The following is a 20,876-nucleotide window of genomic DNA, read 5'->3' on the forward strand; positions in this document are numbered from 1 at the left end:
AATAACTAGGCTAAATATTATCATAGTTTTATTTAGGCCTAGCCCTATTTTCCTGAATTTTAAAGGCCTAATGTTTCTCTCTTGAGAGTGGGTATGCAAAACTGATAGAATATATTGTTGAGACTATATAAGCAAGCATAACAGGAGAAGGTAGGCTACATTGTCAGAAATGAATCCATGATGTTTGGAAAGAGGATAAAATAAGGAGCCTAATGATATTAGCCTACATTTAACTTATTATTATGTCTGTTAGAAGTGGTCAACCACTAAACTGATATCATATACTTTTCGTAATGGAAACTTCCCTTGTTAAGCAAGCTAAAATTGTTTTTGAAAATAAGGCATTAGCCTAGATCCTAAGCTAGACTACCATAAATTAGTAAGGCCAAAACTCACAAATTCAATAAGGCAATAGAAAATCAGACAATTATATGATTAGAAAAAAAATCAGTTTTGCAAAATAAGCATCAGAAAGGCATCAGATTAATCGAACATCAGTTTCGGTGACAGGAGCCTATTCTATTGGATGGAGTGTAAAAAACTAATGAAAACGGATAAACTTCAAAATAGAATCCCTAAATATTAAGGAGGAACGGTATAGAAAAGCTCATGGCTATCTCTTCTATGTTAAATATTTTTAGCATGTCTGGCAACCACTGTATATAAGGGAATTGATTTTGGTTTTAACCTATTGCCGCGATCTAGCGCTATAATCTGTGGTTGCTCCTTTTTTTTCTTTTTTTTTATTGGGCTTTCTGAATTAAGTTTTTCATGTAAATTCTATTTCTACTTGTCTAAGAAAATGGTGCATTCAAGTTTGATGATTTTAACATAGACTTGTAGAAATTTTTGAAAACAAAAACTTCACTTTTAAGGTTTTTTTTCTAATCAGCTTCAAAAATGCGTTTTCATAATTTTTTTTTTCTGCTATGATTTATTATATCGGAAACTCCTCAACGGTTGAATATTTGAATAGAGGTATAATAATCCTTTAGGTAATAAATGATCAGCGTTTGAACTTGACTAAATTGACGCTGCAAGTGAATATCTCAATACATTTTGCAAATAGGAGTGGTCTGTCAAATTATGTTACGGTTAAAGATTTTGAAAGACGAGAATACCAAGCAATTAATGAAGAACTTGGCCTAGACAGTTTTCTAGAAGTACTTTGTGAAACATGGTAAAGAAACGTTCTAAAAGAGGGCTTGGTTTGGTTACCATGCAAAAGCACAGGAAAAAACTAAAGTAAATATACAAAATGCTTGGAAGACCATGATTTCAAAAATATTTACTTAATGTGAAAAAAATAACTCTCAAAGAAAAAACTGTAGCGGAATCAACACGACTGAAAGTTATAAGTGTTGGTCGCAATTCAGACTCAGATATCTTAAGGAATTTTTGCTGGATGGTCAATGTACACTTTTTTAAACAGCCAAAAGGATCTAGTAGTCAAAAATATATAAATATCACTTAACTAATTTTTTAGTATAAACCTTTCAAAGACCTTAGACTTTGATTTATACTAAGGGTTGTAGCTCCAGCATTTTTATTGGTGGGGCAAGAAGGGGTCAACGTTCGGATAGTCAATGGCCAAGGGCTATTCTTTAATTTGCTTATACTTACAGTATTTATTACGAATTATTATATAAGTATTATATTAAGTGAATAACTTACTGCCAACTGTGATCTCTACTTTAAATTAATAGAGATAAAATGTCAAAAACTACAATGATTTTAAATTTTGGAATATTTAATTCAGATTTACGCCCCTAAAATTTCTGTATTCGGGGCAAATCCCCTTACCCCCCCCCTCTAAAGCCACTTGTAGGGAAAGGGGTGTTGGAAATCTTGCGAAAGACTTCCAACACTAAATGTGTTTTAAGATGTCTAAAAATTTTTAAGATTTTGTTCCAAATTTTCGCCCGTTAGTCTAAGGGAAATCAAATCACTTTGTTGAAAGCGCCCATCACAAACATGCGACAAAACTGAGATTGGACCTTTTATTGGATCAAGTTTGTTAAATAATTTGGTCAAAGTTGAGCTGTTTTCACTGTTAATATTGTCTTCACTTTTTGCTATTGTGTTGCTATAAGAAGACGTAGATGAGAATAAAATCTCTTTTCAATACCTTCTTCTTGTTTTTCCACTTTTTGTTACTTTTTTAAAGCTGGTTCTCAGCCAAAGAACATTGTCGTGCTTATTCTGAGTTAATAATTTACATAATTTATAGCAGCCCAACTGTCCCGATCCTGGGACCACATGTGCATGTGCTCTTCACCTGATGGGGGGGGGGATGTATCAAGCGGTTAAAAAACAAAGAGTTATTTTCCTAAGTCTTCAATAGGACATTAATCTTCAGGCGATAACGAAGAAAAGATAGTATTCAGAAAAGATGCTACTCAGTTAAAATAAAAATAAAAAAACTACAAAATACATTAATAAACAATGAACACGCATCAAACGAACATAAATTCAGTAGTGGACTGAACTTTTTACTAAGCCTGTCAGCAATAAGTTGCCGCAGACAACAGCAGTGCACTATAAACAAGCTTTCGGGTGGGTGATGGTGAAATTTATAAGCTTGGCTGTTTTGTCAGCTTTACCGTCAATATTAAAAGGCATATCCCCTTTCCACTTCCTTCAAATCCCGCTCCCGTCGTAGGAGACTAAATCAGGCAGTTGAGCTTCATACTATTCCAGAAGCCCGTGCATCGCGTCATTCATTTGTATGTGATTTGAAATAATATCTCAGAAAGCATACCCTTCACATTGGAATTGTTGAAGCCTTATATAGGGAAATTACCCCCCCCCCTTCCCTCATTGAACAAAAAAAACCTTTTTTCTTGTGGGCAGCAGTGACATATCTCTCTTAATTTTCTTTGTTGCTATTGAGACACTGGAACATTATAGAGCTGTTTAAGGATTTATAAAAGTTGAATCTTATATCTTATCATTTTTTTATATTAATTAAAATCTTTATATCTTATCTATTTTTCTATATTAAACTCGATAAGGCCGTTGTAAAGTGCCATATGGTACACTAAAAGCGCAATTTGGGTGACAATTTTTGAATTGAAAGGTTTGTCCAGACATATGAACATCATAGAGAGCTAATTATGGGCTCATTCATAAACTTTTTTTATATTTAACTGCTTTTTATAAATTTGACTTAATAAGGCAATCATAAAATGTCAAATGACACCCAAAAAGTATACTTTGGGCTGTTTTTTTTATTTTTTAAATAAAAAATAACAAATAAAGGTGTTGTCCTAATAATTGTTTCCACAAATCACTGAGGGATAAGTGCCTTCCCCTTGCCCACCCCCAAACGACGCCACTGTTTATAGATTATGGGTTTGTGTTCTTTTTGGGGCTTAGATCTGAATTCTCATATACTTTTCTTAGTAGTTGTTTAGATGAATTAAAAAGAATTGAACAGACAAACAAAGCAACAGGGGCAACGGAAGGAAGGGTGCATACACTATTTGTATTTCAGTTTATATAACAAATTTCTTTCTTTTTTAAAAAACAAATTCGCGCAAAACAAAGACCTTCAAATAAGACCACACTGAAATTGCCTTGTAAATGAAGAAACTTGCCACTCATAGCCTTTTAATTTTCATCCTATGTAGTCCCTAGTAGAACAAATGTTTAAAGATTTGGGATAAATCTAAGAAGTAAAAAATTGTCTGTCACAAGGAGAGGGATAGAGGACTGTAGTCTCCCTAAAAAATAGTGTTATAGTTTCTAGACTTTCAACTAGTCTTCACTTTATATTGTAATTAAATAAAAAAAAAGTTTTTTGAAATGAAAGTAAGGAGCGACATTAAAACTTAAAACGAACAGAAATTAATCCACATATGAAAGGGGCTTTTCCTCCTCGACACCCCGCTCCTTACGCTAAAGTTTTTTATTGTTTTAAAAAGTAGAGTTGCGAGAAAGAATCAAACTTTAGCACAAGGAGCGGGGTGTCGAGGAGGAAAAGCCCCTTTCATATACGGAGTAATTTCTGTTCGTTTTAAGTTTTAATGTCGCTCCTTACTTTCATTTCAAAAAACTTGTTTTTTTTATTTAATTTCTGAAAGTTTTTGAATTAATGCATGTCTGATTTTGGCTCTCCGTACATAAATTATTAAAATGAAATTTGCATATTAATTCTTTTTTTGGCTAAATGGCTTTCTCTTAGTTTTGATCAGACGATTTTGAGAAATAAGGGGTGGGGAAGGAGGCCTAGTTGCCCTCCAATTTTTCGGTTACTTAAAAAGGCAACTAGATCTTTTAATTTTAACGAACGTTTTTATTAGTAAACAAAATACGTAACTTAAGAATTAACTTACGTAACAAACTTTTATATTCTTATATTTTTGATTATATATATGAGAGGGTTGGTCCCCTCGTTAATACCTTACTCTTCACACTAAATCTTGTTTTGTCCCAATTCTTTAAGAATGACCCCTGAATCAGAAAGGCCGTAGAATAAATAGTTGAAATTACTTAAAAAATTTTTAGCATAAAGAGCGAAGTATTTATCTCCTCCTAAATACCTCGCTCTTTATGCTAAAGTATTTTTAGAACCCCTCATATGCGTAATAGTCTCTGTTTGTTTTACGTTTTAATGCTTCTCCTTACTTTCAATTGAAAAAAATTTTTCATGTTTATATTTTCATTGTTTTTTTTATAGTAATGATAGACAGTCCTGCGCCCTTTTCATTGAATTTATCTTCCCCCATGAAATATTCCTCCAAGGAAAGATCCTCCCTTATAGCCCCCTCCCCTGAACCCCACACCCAAACCAAAAAAATCCCCTTGATAACGTCGGTACACTTCCCAGTAACTATTACTGTATGTAAACATTGGTCAAAGTTTGTAACTTGCAGCCCCTCTCCCAGGGACTGTGGGAGGTAAGTCATCCCCAAAGACATAGTTATTGTGGTTTTCGACTATGCGGAACAAAATGGCTATCTCAAAATTTTGATCCGTTGACTTTGGGGAAAAAATGAGCGTGGGAGGGGGCCTAGCTGCCCTCCAATTTTCTTGGTCACTTAAAAAGGGCACTAGAACTTTTTATTTCCGTTAGAATGAGCCCTCTTGCAACACTCTAGGACCACTTGGTCGATACGATGACCCCTGGGAAAAAAAAACAAATAAACACGCACCCGTGATTTGTCTTCTGGCAAAAAATACGAAATTCCACATTTTTGTAGATTGGACCTTGAAATTTTTTCAGTAGGGTTTTATGATACGCTGAATGCGATGGTGCGATTTTCGTTAAGATCCTATGACTTTTAGGGGGTGTTACCCCCTATTTTCCAAAATAAGCCAAATTTTCTCAGGCTCGTAACTTTTGATGACAGAGACTAAATTTGATGAAACGTATATATTTAAAATCAGCATAAAAATCCGATTCTTTTGATTTATCTTTTAGCATCGAAATTCCGTTTTTTAGAGTTTTGTTTACTATCGAGCCGGGTCGCTCCTTACTACAGTTCGGTTACCACGAACTGTTTGATTCCCATATTCGGTTAAGTTTCACTCTAATTGTTATGGGAATATTCCAACCCGCTTGGAAGTGCGTCAAGGTGGTGTTCTTTCACCGTATCTTTTCAGTATTTGTATCCGCATTGTGTTATACAAAATTATGCCCTTTCTTTTATGTAATTTGGTAAATGTCACTTGTATTGCATATGCGGATGATATACTTCTAGATATAGCCTCTCGAATTCCGTATCATCTATTTCAAAACATTTCAAAACTGTTGGTCTGTCATTGAATATTGATAAGTGTGAGTACCTAGTCTTTAATGCAAAGTCTATGCCCATTTGAAATCCGCGTTCTCACTTCTCCGTCCATTGTGTCTCTGATTTGCGGCGGTCAAACATTCATATTTATTGGAATCTACTAGCTTTTAGGATCAATATTGTACGGCATATTAAAGAAAACTTAAAGCGGGTTATGGTAAAATAGTAGCTAATCGTGGTCATTGTTATCGAAAAGCGCTTGCATTGCTATACACTAGTTTTTGCGACCATTCAATACTTTTCCTATCTGGTATTTCACCTATCCTGAAAAAAAGACAAGATCTGGCTATATTATATTATATTTCCGCTATTGTAAGTTTCTGTTTCATTTACCCCGGTCTTATAGGAAAAAGAAAATAATTCGGTATTTCGGGGCTTCTGACATTACTACTCCTTTGCGGTAGTTAGGCTTAAAATTGGAAAAGGATTATATTTTTTCTCTGGGCCCCCTCCACCTCTTAGTTCGTTTATTTTCCCGTTAGTTTTCACCTGTTTTCGCTTTATAGTTGTGTTATCTCTTAGCAGTTCTTTCGTTAGTTGAGTTATGGTTGTGGTATATATGTTTTATCGCTCGTATAGTTGTGTTATTTTCAAATTATAATCCATAATAGAAAGGCTCCAAACACCCAGCATTGTATATTAAGCTCTGAATTTGACGTTTTTTCTAACGTGACCAGATTCGTCCTGCGCCCTGCACCCTTTTCATTGAATTTTTCTTCCCCCATGACATATTTCTCCAAGGAAAGATCCTCCCACATAGCCCCCTCCCCTCAACCCTACCCCCAAAACCAAAAAAATCCCCCTGAAAACGTCTGTACACTTCCCAATAACCATTATTATATGTGAACACTGGTCGAAGTTTGTAACTTGCAGCCCCTCCCCAAGGGACTGTGGGGGAGTAAGGCATCCCCAAAGACATAGTTATTGTGGTTTTCGACTATGCTGAACAAAATGGCTATCTCAAAATTTTGATCCGTCGACTTTGGGAAAAAAATGAGCGTGGGAGGGGGCCTAGATGCCCTCCAATTTTTTTGGTCACTTGAAAAGGGCACTAGAACTTTTCATTTCCGTTAGAATGAGCCCTCTTGCGACATTCTAGGACCACTTGGTCGATACGATGACCCCTGGGGGAAAAAAAACAAAAAAAAAACAAACAAACAAATAAACACGCACCCGTGATTTGTCTTCTGGCAAAAAATACAAAATTCCACATTTTTGTAGATAGGAGCTTGAAACTTCTACAATAGGGTTCTCTGATACGCTGAATCTAATGGTGTCATTTTCTTTAAGATCCAAAGACTTTTAGGGGGTGTTTCCCCCTATTTTCCTAAATAAGGCAAATTTTCTCAGGCTCGTAACTTTTGATGGGTAAGACTAAACTTGAAGAAACCTATATATTTAAAATCAGCATTAAAATGCGATTCTTTTGATGTAGCTATTGATATCAAAATTCAATTTTTTAGAGTTTTGGTTACTATTGAGCCGGATCGCTCCTTACTACAGTTCGTTACCACGAACTGTTTGACTTAAATCTTCGAAAAAATACTATACATTGAATTATGACTTTCTACTTTCTGTTTTTTTTGTAAACCGAATTAATACCCCAATATTGTGCGGGCAAATGAAAAACTTGCTTATGAATTATGCCATGTAGTTTTTTTTTACTTCTGATAGGTTCAACTTAATACAATAAGCCGTTAACGAGATATCGCTGATAAGTCTTGTTAATAACCTGATCAAAAGGACATACCAGCAATGTCAAATCAGTGGCTAATTGCATTAATTTGAAACTTCTAGGAATTAATGAGAAGGGCGTTCTACTGACCAAAAGGCAATATGGTAATACTATTACTGCTAGCAGTAATACCGTTATTACTATTAAAACTGTTTCTATTAATGTCAATACTACTACTGTGACTGCTATTACAACTATGAAGGGTATGAAGGTTAAGTTTTCAAGGAATTTTGAGGAGGAGCGGTGAGCTGAATCACAACACGCCGTCTGTATGCAAGTTGTGAAGAGGGTGTAACAGCAATATCTTAAGAGCAGTTTGGTGTGTGAACTTGAAACTAAAAGGGGTTGTTGTGAGGGATGTTGAACTAACCAAAAGAAAATAATTGCGTCCTAATGCTACTGCTCTAGTAAATGTTACTACTGCTATTACTATTATTACTACTTCTACTACTACTACTGCCACTAAGGCTAGTACTATTAATTCTACTGCTACTGCTACTACTGCTATTGAAACTAAGGGTATTAAGGCTAAAAATTCTGGATGGATAGAAACTGTATGGACTTGAAACAAAACATACTATGCCAACGAAGGTTGTCAAGCGGATGTATCAGAAATGCTACAGGAACAACTGATGATATTAAACAGAAACTTTCAGCGTGTTTTGAAGGGGATGTTTAAGAAACCAAAGGTGCTATGCACATACTGCTTCTAATGCTGCTACAACTATTGCTACTACACAAGCTAAGGGTATTAATTTGCAGCTTTTAAGGAATATTTAGGCGGATGTTGAACAAAATCAATACAGACTATGAGCATGTGGACTTTCGAAAAGGTAATAAAAGCCATATCTCAAGAACAACTTATATTATTAAGTTATATTATTAACTTCAAGGGTAAATTGTGGGGGATTTTAAACTAGCCAGAAGACCCTTTGCGTATACTATTAATACTACCAGAACAGCTACAATAAGTAATGATGCCAAGGGTATTAAAGTGAAACTTTTAAGGAAGGTTTAATTTTCAATTAAAGAACAAAAATGTATGCATGCAGGTTTTCAAAAAGGCATTTAAGCAATATCATAGGCAGCACTACTCTATAATAGCTGGAAATACCACTGAAAATTTTAAAGGAGGTAATTCGATTAAAAATCAAAAGTTTTATTGCCCTCTTCAAGAGCAAAAAGTCATTGAAGGGCAAGCAGCCCTTTCTCTCAAGCCCATTCATTTTCCAAACACATTCAGTCAAAATTTTGAGACAGCCATTTTGTTCAACATAGTAGAACGGTCCAGCAACTATGTCTCCAGGGATATTGTGCATGTCAACCTCTGAGAATGAGAATGATTTGAGAATGATATTAAGTTTTATTTATCAGGTCAGCTTGAGAAGATATAAAATTCAACTAAAAAATACAAAGAAAACATTGAGCGGAAAATGAGGAGATTTAAAGTCAAATAAAATTCCAAGCGTAGAACTACCGTAAATCACTGTCAAAAATAAATGAAACTCAAAACGAACAGAAACTGTAAAAAATAGCTGAGTCAAACACAAAACAAGCAAACATTAACATGAGTAGAGCTGATAACCGCAATGCCTTCTCAAGACAAAAATATACTTTGTGTTTTACTCAAAACAAAGCACGTTTTAAATGTTTTTCACTTTTTTTTACTTAAGTAAATAAAAGATATTAAAACTTAAAGGAATGAATACCAGTATATGTAAGTTAAACTGACAATCCACGTTAATTTGTTTTGTTTTTTTTTCATTGAGGTGCAAATTCTGTTCTGGTCTTGAGAAGACATGGTGGTAATTACCTTTACTCGTTTTAATTTTCGCTCGTTGAGTTTGACTCGGCTATTTATTATTGTTTCTGTTCGTTTTGAGTTTCATTTATTTATTGACATGGATTAGTGGTAGTTTTACGCTTGGAAGAGTATTTGACTTTATTTTTGGCTTAATGGAGCTTTTTACTTTTATTCGAAAAACTTAATTTGTGAAAAGTTTTTTAATTGACTGCTTAAATAGATGGGGAGAGCTTAATGCTTAAACAGATGGGAAGGGTAGGACACGGATAAACTTCTTTCTCTGTTCCAGTTTCGGCTCACTTCGGCCCCTCTATGACGCCAATGATTAAACCTACTAAAAAAGCCTGTCGCTATTACACGTTATAACAAGAGCTAAGAGCTCATATGGCACTTGTGACGAGGCGAGAAGAGCTAAGAGCCAAGATATCATATGGTATGAGCTCTAACAAAATTGTATGAATCAATAGATTGATTTAAAAAGGAAAATAAGAGGCTTAATGCCGGTCAGGATTTGAAATAAGAGCTCTGAGTCACGATGTCCTTCTAAATATCAAAATTCATTAAGATCCGATCACCCACTCGTAAGTTATAAATAGCTAATTTTTCTAATTTTTCTCTCCCTTTAGCCCCCCAGATGGTCGAATCTGGGAAAACGACTTTATCAAGTCAAATTGTGCAGCTCCCTGACACGCCTACCAATTTTCATCGTCCTAGCACGTCCAGAAGCACCAAACTCGCCAAATCACTGAACCCCTCCCCCCAACTCCTCCAAAGAGAGTGAATCCAGCGCGATTCTGTCAATCACGGATCAAGGACATTTGTTTATTCTATCCACCAAGCTTCATCCCGATTCCTCCGCTCCAATTTTTTTTCCAAGATTTCCCCCTCCAACTCCCCCCAATGTCACAGGATCTGATCGGAGTTTAAAATTAGAACTTTAAAGCACAAGATCCTTCTAAATATCAAATTTCATTAAGATCTGGTCACCCTTTCGTAAGTTACAAATACCTCAATTTTCAAAATTACCCCCCCCCAATTCCACCAGAGAGCAGATCCGGTCCGGTTATGTCAGTCACGTATCTTAGACAGGTTTCTATTCTTCCCATCCAGTTTCATCCTGATCTCACCGCTTTAAGTATTTTTCTAAGATTTCCGGTCACCCCAACTACCTCCCCCCAATTACGCTTGATCCGGTTGAGATTTAAAATAAGATATCTGAGTTACGAGGATCTTCTAAATATGAAGTTTCATGAAGATCCGATCACTCCTTCGTAGGTTAAAAATACGTAATTTTTTCTTATTTTTCAGAATTAGCCCCCCCCCCAATAGAGCGGATCCGTTCCAATTATTTAAATCACGTATGTAAGACTTCTGCTTATTTTTCCCAACAAGTTTCATCCCGATCCCTCCAATCTAAGCGTTTTCCATGATTTTAGGTTCCCCCACCCCAAACTTCCCCCAATGTCACCAGATCCGGTCGGGATTTAAAATAAGAGCTTTGAGACACGATATCCTTACAAATATCAAATTTCATTAAGATCCGATCACCCGTTCGTAAGTTAAAAATACCTCATTTTTTCTAATTTTTCAGAATTAACCCCTCCCCCAACTACCCCAAAGAGAGCAGATCCGTTCCGGTTATGTCAATCATGTATCTAGGACTTGTGCTTATCTTTCCCACCAAGTTTCATCCCGATCCCTCCACTCTAAGTATTTTCCAAATTTTAGGTTCCCCCCTCCCAACTCCCCCCCCCCCCCCAATGTCACCAGATCCGGTCGGGGTTTAAAATATGAGCTCTGAGACACGATATCCTTCTAAATATCAAATTTAATTGAGATCCAATTACCCGTTCGTAAGTTAAAAATACCTCATTTTTTCTAATTTTTCAGAAATAACCCCCCCCCCCCCAACTACCCCAAAGAGAGCGGATCCGTTCCGTTTATGTCAATCATGTATCTAGGACTTGTGTTTATTTTTGCCACGAAGTTTCATCCTGATCCCTTCACTCTAAGTGTTTCCAAGTTTTAGGTTCCCCCCTCCCAACTCCCCCCCCCCCCCAATGTCGCTAGATCCGGTCGGGATTTAAAATATGAGCTTTGAGACACGATATCCTTCTAAATATCAAATTTAATTGAGATCCGATCACCCGTTCGTAAGTTAAAAATACCTCATTTTTTCTAATTTTTCAGAAATAACCCCCCCCCCCAACTACCCCAAAGAGAGCGGATCCGTTCCGTTTATGTCAATCATGTATCTAGGACTTGTATTTATTTTTGCCACGAAGTTTCATCCTGATCCCTTCACTCTAAGTGTTTTCCAAGTTTTAGGTTTCCCCCTCCCAAATCCCCCCCAATGTTACCAGATCCGGTCGGGATTTAAAATAAGAGCTCTAAGACGCGATATCCTTCTAAACATCAAACTTCATTGAGATCCGATCACCCGTTCGTAAGTTAAAAACACTTCATTTTTTCTAATTTTTCAGAATTACCCCCCCCCCTAGCTACCCCAAAGAGAGCGGATCCGTTCCGATTGTGTCAATCATGTATCTGGGACTTGTGCTTATTTTTCCCATCAAGTTTCATCCCGATCCCTCCACTCTAAGTGTTTTCCAAGATTTTAGGTTTCCCCCCTCCAACTCCCCCAAATGTCATCAGATCCGGTCGGGATTTAAAATAAGAGCTCTGAGACACAATATCATTCCAAACATCAAATTTCATTAAGATCCCATTACCCGCTCATAAGTTAAAAATACTTCATTTTTTCTATTTTTTTCCGAATGAACCGGCCCCCCACTCCCCCCAAGATGGTCAAATTGGGAAAACGACTATTTCTAATTTAATTTAGTCCGGTCCCTGATACGCTTGCCAAATTTCATCGTCCTAGCTTACCTGGAAGTGCCTAAAGTAGCAAAACCGGGACCGACAGACCGACAGAATTTGCGATTGCTATATGTCACTTGGTTAATACCAAGTACCATAAAAACTGAAAAGCCTATAGCAAATTGAAAGATTTTATAAATAAAAGATGCATACAACAGATCATTATACAAAATAAATTAGTATGTCCATTATTGTGGTCTTTATGAGGGTCTTTGCCCTAAATTAAGTGAATATTTTCATGGTTTGGTTGGTGTGAATAGTGTGAACCTTTGTTGATTGTCAATGGTATAATGAGCAGAAACCTTCCTCTCCGGGCTGGGTCGTCTGTCAACCCTTCTGCGTCACCTATTGGAACATCCTTGTCCTGTTGAGTTGCAAGCACATAGTTTGGTCGGGAGATCGATGGATAATACGTAAATGGTGTTGTATGTGGTCGTGCATAATGGGGAATAAGATGTAACAAATCGGAACTGAGGTGCTTGGTAATATGGATATGGCATTGAGTTATGTCTGGGATACGATAGTGTAAAATAGGGTTGCTGTTTCCCATTTCTTTCTGACCTTTCTTCACATTTACGGTAGGGTATCCAATACAGCTGTGTTGTGTCCACAGTTTCACTTGTGACTTTGTCAATGTAGAAGATGCTCAGAATAACAGCAAATACAAAGATACACCTCATTTTGAATGTTCACTATCACTACTGAATATTCAAGTAAACGTAACTATTTACGCATACGTTTCTAATATGATCACGTTTTTTTCTTATTAGTCGCAAACTATAGTTGCTAACCATAATAGCTGTTTCGCAGCAAATTTTAATCATATTTGTTATGTTGCTTTTTGTTCTCGATACGTGTTAACACCTCTGTAATAGTTACATTTGCATGACTAGGAGTCCGTTTGACCCCTGAACTATGGTAATTGACTGTACGTGACTCGACTAAAGTTAAGTCAATCCTAGCTTGGACTGTTGTTTTGACAAGTCCCAAACATTGAAACTTCGTTTCTCTGTCATTAAGCCAATTGTCAGTTCGTTAGGCAGAATTTTGAAATGAACTTTGATGGGGTTCTTTTTAGATATTTAAAGAACACCTTTCTCAAAAATTCCGAAATCCGTAAGCAAAAGTCTTACCATACTTGCTTATGAGTAAGTAAGTCTACTCTACCAAGTGATTCACTCTACTCAGTTAAAGGGGTTACGAAGGTCAACTAGATTTCGAGGGTAAAACGATCAGAGTAGTTGTGACTGCAGAGGGTAAAGCACCTGAAGCTGTCCGCAGTTCAGCTATAGTCAACTAAAGTCAAAAGTCTGAACATGTTTTAGCTTAGAGAACTATGAATTCGATTCATTATTATTTGAGACACTATTTGCGAGAAATTAAGTGGGCCATGCTCCTGTGTGGAACATAAATTTATGAAATGTCTTTAGAAGGTATAAAATATTTTCCCCAGGGAAGATTTTGACACTGATTATATCGTCAGAGGTAGAAATGTCAACTACTGTGTCTGAGGGCTCTTTTTCGTCCCAGCGATGGAGAAGGCATTCGACATAATCCCAAAATCCCTACGACTTGTCAAAGTGAATTGATATGGTCTTACTTCTTTTTTCTGATAGCAACTTCCTAAAAATACTTCTTAATTTGCGCTACTTTTTCTTCATTCACTGACTACTTTTTCTTGATTCTTGGGGGGATTTTTTACCGTGAAAATTCTCCGTGGGGAGAAAAGTTTCCCAGGGTGAGCTTTCCTGAAAAATGAGAAAAATGACGAGCAAGCTCACTTGCGAAAATCTTTCAAACAGTTCGTGGTAACGAACTATAGTAAGGAGCGACCCGGCTCAATAGTAACCAAAACTCTAAAAAATGGAATTTTGATACCAATAGCTACATCAAAAGAATCGCATTTTAATGCTGGTTTTAAATATATAAGTTTCATCAAGTTTAGTCTTACCCATCAAAAGTTACGAGCCTGAGAAAATTTGCGTTATTTTAGAAAATGGGGGGAAAAGCCCCCTAAAAGTCATAGAATCTTAACGAAAATCATACCATCAGATTCAGCGTATCAGAGAACCCTACTGTAGAAGTTTCAAGCTCCTATCTACAAAAATGTGGAATTTTGCATTTTTTTTTGCCAGAAGGCAGATCACGGATGCGTGTTTATTTGTTTTTTTTTTCTTTTTCCCAGGGGTGATCGTATCGACCCAGTTGTCCTAGAATGTTGCAAGAGGGCTCATTCTAACGGAAATGAAAAGTTCTAGTGCCCTTTTTAAGTGACCAAAAAAATTGGAGGGCAACTAGGCCCCCTCCCACGCTAATTATTTTCCCAAAGTCAACGGATCAAAATTCTGAGATAGCCATTTTATTCAGCGTAGTTGAAAAATCTTATAACTATGTCTTTGGGAACGACTTACTCCCCCACAGTCCCCGTGGGAGGGGCAACAAGTTACAAACTTTGACCTGTGCTTACATATAGTAATGGTTATTGGGAAGTATACAGGCGTTTTCAGGAGGATTTTTTTGGTTTGGGGGAGGGGTTGAGAAGAGGGGGATATGCTGGGGGAACTTTCCTTAGAGAATTTGTAATGGGAGAAGAAAATTTCCATGAAGGGAGAGCAGGATATAGGCTACTAGCATTATTTAAAAAAAAAACAATTAAAAAATAAAAGTGAAAAAGCTTTTTCAGCTGGAAGTAAGGAACAGCAATAAAACTTAAAACAAACAGAAATTATTACCCATATGAGGGGCTCACCTCCTTCTAATACCTCGCTCTTTACGCTAAAGTATTTTCAGTAATTTCAACTACTTATTCTACGGCTTTTGTGACTCAGGGGGTCATTCTTAATGAATTGGGATAAAATTTAAGCTTTAGTGTAAAGAGCGAGGTACTGACGATGGGGCGAATCCCCTCATATATGTAATAAAAACATGAGAATACAAAAGTTCTTTACGTAAGCTAATTTATAAGTTACGTAAAATTTTTACCAATAAAAAGATTCGTAAAAAATTAAAAGTTCTAGTTGCCTTTTTAATTAACCAAAAAATCGGGGGGCAACTAGGTTTCGTCCCCCGCTCTTTTTTTCTCAAAATCATTCGATCAAAATTATGAGAAAGCCATTAAGCCAAAAAAAAAATATGTAAATTTCGTTTTGATTATTCCTCTGCAGAGAGCCAAAATCAAAACATGCATTGATTCAAAAACGTTCAGAAATTAAATAAAAAAAACAAGTTTTTTTTAACTGAAAGTAAGGAGCGACATTAAAACTTAAGACGCACAGAAATTACTTCGTATATGAAAGAGGCTGCTTCCTCATCAACGCCCCGCTCTTTACGCTAAAGTTTTTTACTGTTTTAAAAAGAAGAATTGAGAGAAAGAGTCAAACTTTAGCGTAAAGAGCGGGGCGTTGATGAGGAAGCAGCCTCTTTCATATACGAAGTAATTTCTGTGCGTTTTAAGTTTTAATGTCGCTCCTTACTTTCAGTTAAAAAAAACTTGTTTTTTTTATTTAATTTCTTGTATAAAGCCGAATATCATTCAAACACCCGACCTAGGACGATCGTTATCTTTCTGAATAGATAATCAAAGCTTCGCACGGGAGTACGCTTCGTAAAGGTTTGTGTTTTTCAACCAATTGGGGACTTGAGTGCCGATGCGGATTTTTTGAGTTGAACCGCTGCTTTTTCAGCACATCTTAGAGCGTGGCAAATCGTAACACAATAACAAGAGCTAATAGCTCATATGGCACTTGTGACGAGGCAAGAAGAGCTAAGAGCCAAGAGCTCATATGGTATGAGCTCTAACAAAATTCTAAGAATCAATAGATTGATTTGAAAGGAAAATCCGAGGCTTAATGCCGGCCAGGATTTAAAATAAGAGCTCTGAGTCACGATATCCTTCTAAATATCAACATTCATTAAGATCCGATCACCCACTCGTAAGTTATAAATACCTATATTTGTAATTTTTCCTCTCTCTTTCGCCCCCCAGATGGTCGAATCTGGGAAAACGACTTTATCAAATCAATTTGTGCAGCTCCCTGACACGCCTACCAATTTTCATCGTCCTAGCACGCCCAGAAGCACCAAACTCGCAAAATCACTGAAACCCTCCCCCCAACTCCTCCAAAGAGAGCGAATCCACTACGGTTACGTCAATCACGTATCAAGGACATTTGCTTATTCTATCCACCAAGCTTCATCCCGATTCCTCCACTTCAAGTGTTTTCCAAGATTTCCCCCTCATACTCCCCTCAATGTCAAAAGATCTGGTCGGGATTTGAAATAAGAGCTCTGAGACATGAATTCCTTCTAAATATCAACTTTCATTAAGATCCGATCATCTATTCGTAAGATAATAATATCCCAATTTTCACGTTTTCTAAGAATTCCGGTTTCCCCTCCAACTCCCCCCAATGTCACAGGATCTGGTTGGAATTTAATATTAGAGCTTTAAAGCACAAGATGCTTCTAAATATCAAATTTCATTAAGATTTGGCCATCCTTTCGTAAGTTACAAATACCTAAATTTTCAAAATTACTCGCCCCCAACTCCACCAAAGAGAGCAGATCCGGTCCGGTTATGTCAGTCACGTGTCTTAGACAGGTTTTTATTCTTCCCATCCAGTTTCATCCTGATCTCTCCGCTTTAAGAATTTTCTAAAATTTCCGGTCCCCCCAACTGCCCCCCCAATGACGATAGATCCGGTTGAGATTTGAAATAAGAGATCTGAGTTACGAGGTCCTTCTAAATATGAAGTTTCATGAAGATCCGATCACTCCATCGTAAGTTAAAAATACATCTTTTTTTATAATTTTTTAGAACTAACCCCCCCCCCCCAATAGAGCAGATCCGTTACAATTATGTAAAATCACGTATCTAAGACTTCTGCTTATTTTTCCCACCAAGTTTCATCCCGATCTCTCCAATCTAAGCCTTTTCCATGATTTTAGGTTTCCCCACCCCTAACTCTCCCCAATGTCACCAGATCCGGTCGGGATTTAAAACAAGAGCTTTGAGACACGATATCCTTCTAAATAACAAATTTCATTGAGATCCGATCACCCGTTCGTAAGTTAAAAGTACCTCATTTTTTCTAATTTTTCAGAATTACCCCCCCCCCCCCCCAACTGCCCCAAAGAGAGCGGATCCATTCCGGTTATGACAATCATGTATCTAGGACTTGTGCTTATTTTTCCCACCAAGTTGCATCCCGATCCCTCCACTGTAAGTGTTTTCCAAGATTTTAGGTTTCCCCCTCTCAACCCCCCTAATGTCACCAGATCCAATCAGGATTTAAAATAAGAGCTCTTAAACACGATATCCTTCTGAATATCAAATTTCATTGAGATCCGATCACCGTTCGTAAGTTAAAAATACCTCATTTTTTCTATTTTTTTAGAATTAACCCCCCCCCCCCCAAATACCCCAAAGAGAGCGGATCCGTTCCGGTTATGTCAATCATGTATCTAGGACTTTCGTTTAGTTTTCCCACCATGTTTCATCCCGATCCCTCCACTCCAAGTGTTTTCCAAGATTTTAGGTTCCCCCTCCCAAATCCTTCCCAATGTCATCAGATACGGTCGGGATTTAAAATAACAGCTCTGAGACATGATATCCTTCCAAACATCAAATTTCATTAAGATCTGATCAACCGTTCGTAAGTTAAAAATACTTCAATTGTTCTATTTTTTCCGAATTAACGGTGCAAAACCGGGACCGACAGACCGACAGAATCTGCGATTGCTATATGTCACTTGGTTAATACCAAGTGCCATAAAAATCAAGAACAATCTGTATTTCAGTTTCATCGATAAGGCAAGATTTCTAAAGAAGCTGAAAAAGGATGCGAATTTTCTGCAAAATAGAATCTTAATGGAGTCTCAAGGAATCTTAATGAATATAACATACTCAGATTCAACGCATCGAAAAACCCCTTTTACAGAAATTTCAAGCTTCCATCTGTAAAAATACGGAATTTTATATTTTTCGCCAGAAGAAAGATCACGGATGCATGTTTATTTTTGGTTTTTTTTCCCCAGGGGTGATCGCATCGAACCAATAGTCCTAGAATATCAGGACAGGGCTCATTTGATCTGATATTAAAAGTTCTAGTGCCCATTTCAAGTGACCAAAAAGATCAGAGGTAACTAGCCCCCTCACATCCCCTTTTTTGACAAGACTTAAAACATATTACTACCCTTAAAAAGAGTAAAACTTAAATTTATGACCAAATGATCTTCGTCCCAAATTTCTGTGACCATTTTTTCTATGTGACACCATGAATTAATAAAAAAAACATGATAGATCATTTGTGTAGCAATTAGAAGTCCGGAAAAGAAACTTCTTTAAAACTCTTGTCAACAAAAATATAAAAAGAACTACCAAAATCATTCCCTTTTTATTTTTTTCTCTAAGTCAATTATCCTTTCTGTTTTTGATTATGGTTGTTTTTCTTAAAATATAATTTCCCCGTTCCCAAGGATACAGCCTCATTGCAATTAAACCATGAAAACACTGTGATTGTGAGGAAAGACTATATTTTTATCTTTTAGGAATAACGTTCGTCCTGATGAAATGATATTCAGAGAGTCTCAGTTTTGTATATAAAAGGATATTAAGACCATTAAAAAATAATAAGATCATTAGTCATAGCAAGATATGTTCTTATACGTAGCCGGCTTTTTTTCCTACTTTGAAATACTGATTTTGAAAGACAGTTTTATCGTAATGTGTTGATCATCAAATTCGTTTTCTCGCGGCTAAAAATATTGCTGCTGTTTATTTTATGTCTACCTTGAGTGGTAGACCATAGAGAATACAACCATAGAGAATACAACCATAGCCCAATTAGGACTTGTCAAACAGCTCGTGGTAACGAACTGTAGTAAGGAGCGACCCGGCTCAATAGTAACCAAAACTCTAAAAAATATATTTTAAATATATAATATATAAATATATTATATATTATACTTTTAAAATATTATACTTTTAAATATATAAGTTTCATCAAGTTTAGTCTTACCCATAAAAAGTTACGAGCCTGAGAAAATTTGCCTTATTTAAGAAAATAGGGGAAAACACCCCCTAAAAGTCGTAGGATCTTAACGAAAATGACACCATCAGATTCAGCGTATCACAGAACACTGCTGTAGAAGTTTTAAGCTCCTATCTACAAAAATGTGGAATTTTGTATTTTTTGCCAGAAGAAAAATCACGGGTGCGTGTTTATTTGTTTGTTTTTTTTTCCCAGGGGACATCGTATCGACCAAGTTGTCCTAGAATGTCGCAAGAGGGCTCATTCTAACGAAAATGAAAAGTTCTAGTGCCCTTTTTGAGTGACCAAAAAAATTGGAGGGCATCTAGGCCCCCTCCCACGCTCATTTTTTCCAAAAGTCAACGGATCAAAATTTCGAGATAGCCATTTTGTTCAGCATAGTCGAAAACCATAATAACTATGTCTTTGGGGATGACTTACTCCCCCACAATCCTTGGGGGAGGGGCTGCAAGTTACAAACTTTGACCAGTGTTTACATATAGTAATGGTTATTGGGAAGTGTACAGACGTTTTCAGGGGGATTTTATTTTGTTTGGGGGTGGGGATGAGGAGAGGGGGCTATGTTGGAGGATCTTTCCTTGGAGGAATCTGTCATGGGGGAAGAAAAATTCAATGAAAAGGGCGCAGGATTTTCTAGCATTACTATAAGAAAACAATGAAAAATAAACATGAAAACTTTTTTTTCAAATGAAAGGAAGGAATAGCATTGAAACTTAAAACGAACAGATATTATTACGAATATGAGGGGTTCTAATAATACTTTAGCATAAAGAGCGAGGTATTTAGGAGGAGATAAATACCTTGCTCTTTATGCTAAAGTATTTTTAGTAATTTCAACTATTTATTCTACGGCCTTTCTGATTCAGGGGTCATTCTTAAAGAATTGGGACAAAACTTACGATTTAGTGCAAAGAGCGAGGTATTAACGAGGGTACAAACCCCCTCGTATACATAATAAAAATATAAGGTTATGAAAGTTTGTTACGTAAGTTAATTCTTAAGTTACGTATATTTTTTACTAATAAAAACGTTCGTTAAAAATTAAAAGTTCTAATTGCCTTTTTAAGCAACCGAAAAATTGGAGGGCAACTAGGCCTCCTTCTCCACCCCTTATTTCTCAAAATCGTCTGATCAAAACTAAGAGAAAGCCATTTAGCCAAAAAAGAATTAATATACAAATTTCATTTTAATAATTTATGTGCGGAGAGTCAAAACCAAACATGCATTAATTCAAGAACGTTCAGAAATTAAATAAAAAACTAATTTTTTTAGCTGAAAGTAAGGAGCGACATTAAAACTTAAAACGAACAGAAATTACTCCGTATATGAAATGGGTTGTCCCCTCCGCAATCCCTCGCTCTTTACGCTAAAGTTTGACTCTTTGCCACAATTCTACTTTTTAAAACAATTAAAAGCTTTAGCGTAAAGATTGCGGAGGGGACAACCCATTTCATATACGGAGTAATTTCTGTTCGTTTTAAGTTTTAATGTCGCTCCTTACTTTCAGCTAAAAAATTAGTTTTTTTTTATTTAATAGAGCAACAAGGAACGGGCTAGTAATTCGTTAAGTTGTATAATATTTGTAGTAAGTCCACAGGGCAAGAGTT

General features: G+C 36.4%; 2 protein-coding genes across 3 annotated transcripts in view; one reads left to right on the forward strand and one right to left on the reverse strand.

Annotated features, from left to right (window-relative positions):
- Positions 1-20,876, reverse strand: part of LOC136025087 (hypoxia up-regulated protein 1-like) — a 101,202-nt gene that overhangs the window by 70,135 nt on the left and 10,191 nt on the right. Inside the window, exon 1 of one of the 2 annotated variants that reach the window (XM_065700805.1) lies at positions 397-559. The exons of the other annotated variant lie outside the window; for it this stretch is intronic. The gene's annotated coding sequence lies outside the window, so the exon portion shown is untranslated. Of the gene's footprint in view, positions 1-396; positions 560-20,876 lie in introns of those variants that run through there. 2 annotated transcript variants of the gene reach the window in all.
- LOC136025089 (ras-related and estrogen-regulated growth inhibitor-like) overlaps positions 921-20,876 on the forward strand; it is a 108,404-nt gene continuing 88,448 nt past the window's right edge. The window contains exon 1 of the mRNA XM_065700811.1: positions 921-978. Coding sequence (XP_065556883.1) covers positions 930-978 — 49 coding nt within the window. The 5' untranslated portion in view covers positions 921-929. The remainder of the gene's footprint in view (positions 979-20,876) is intronic.

Source organism: Artemia franciscana, chromosome 3 (genome assembly GCF_032884065.1).
Source record: "Artemia franciscana chromosome 3, ASM3288406v1, whole genome shotgun sequence".
In the NCBI taxonomy this organism is placed as follows: Eukaryota; Metazoa; Arthropoda; class Branchiopoda; order Anostraca; family Artemiidae; genus Artemia; species Artemia franciscana.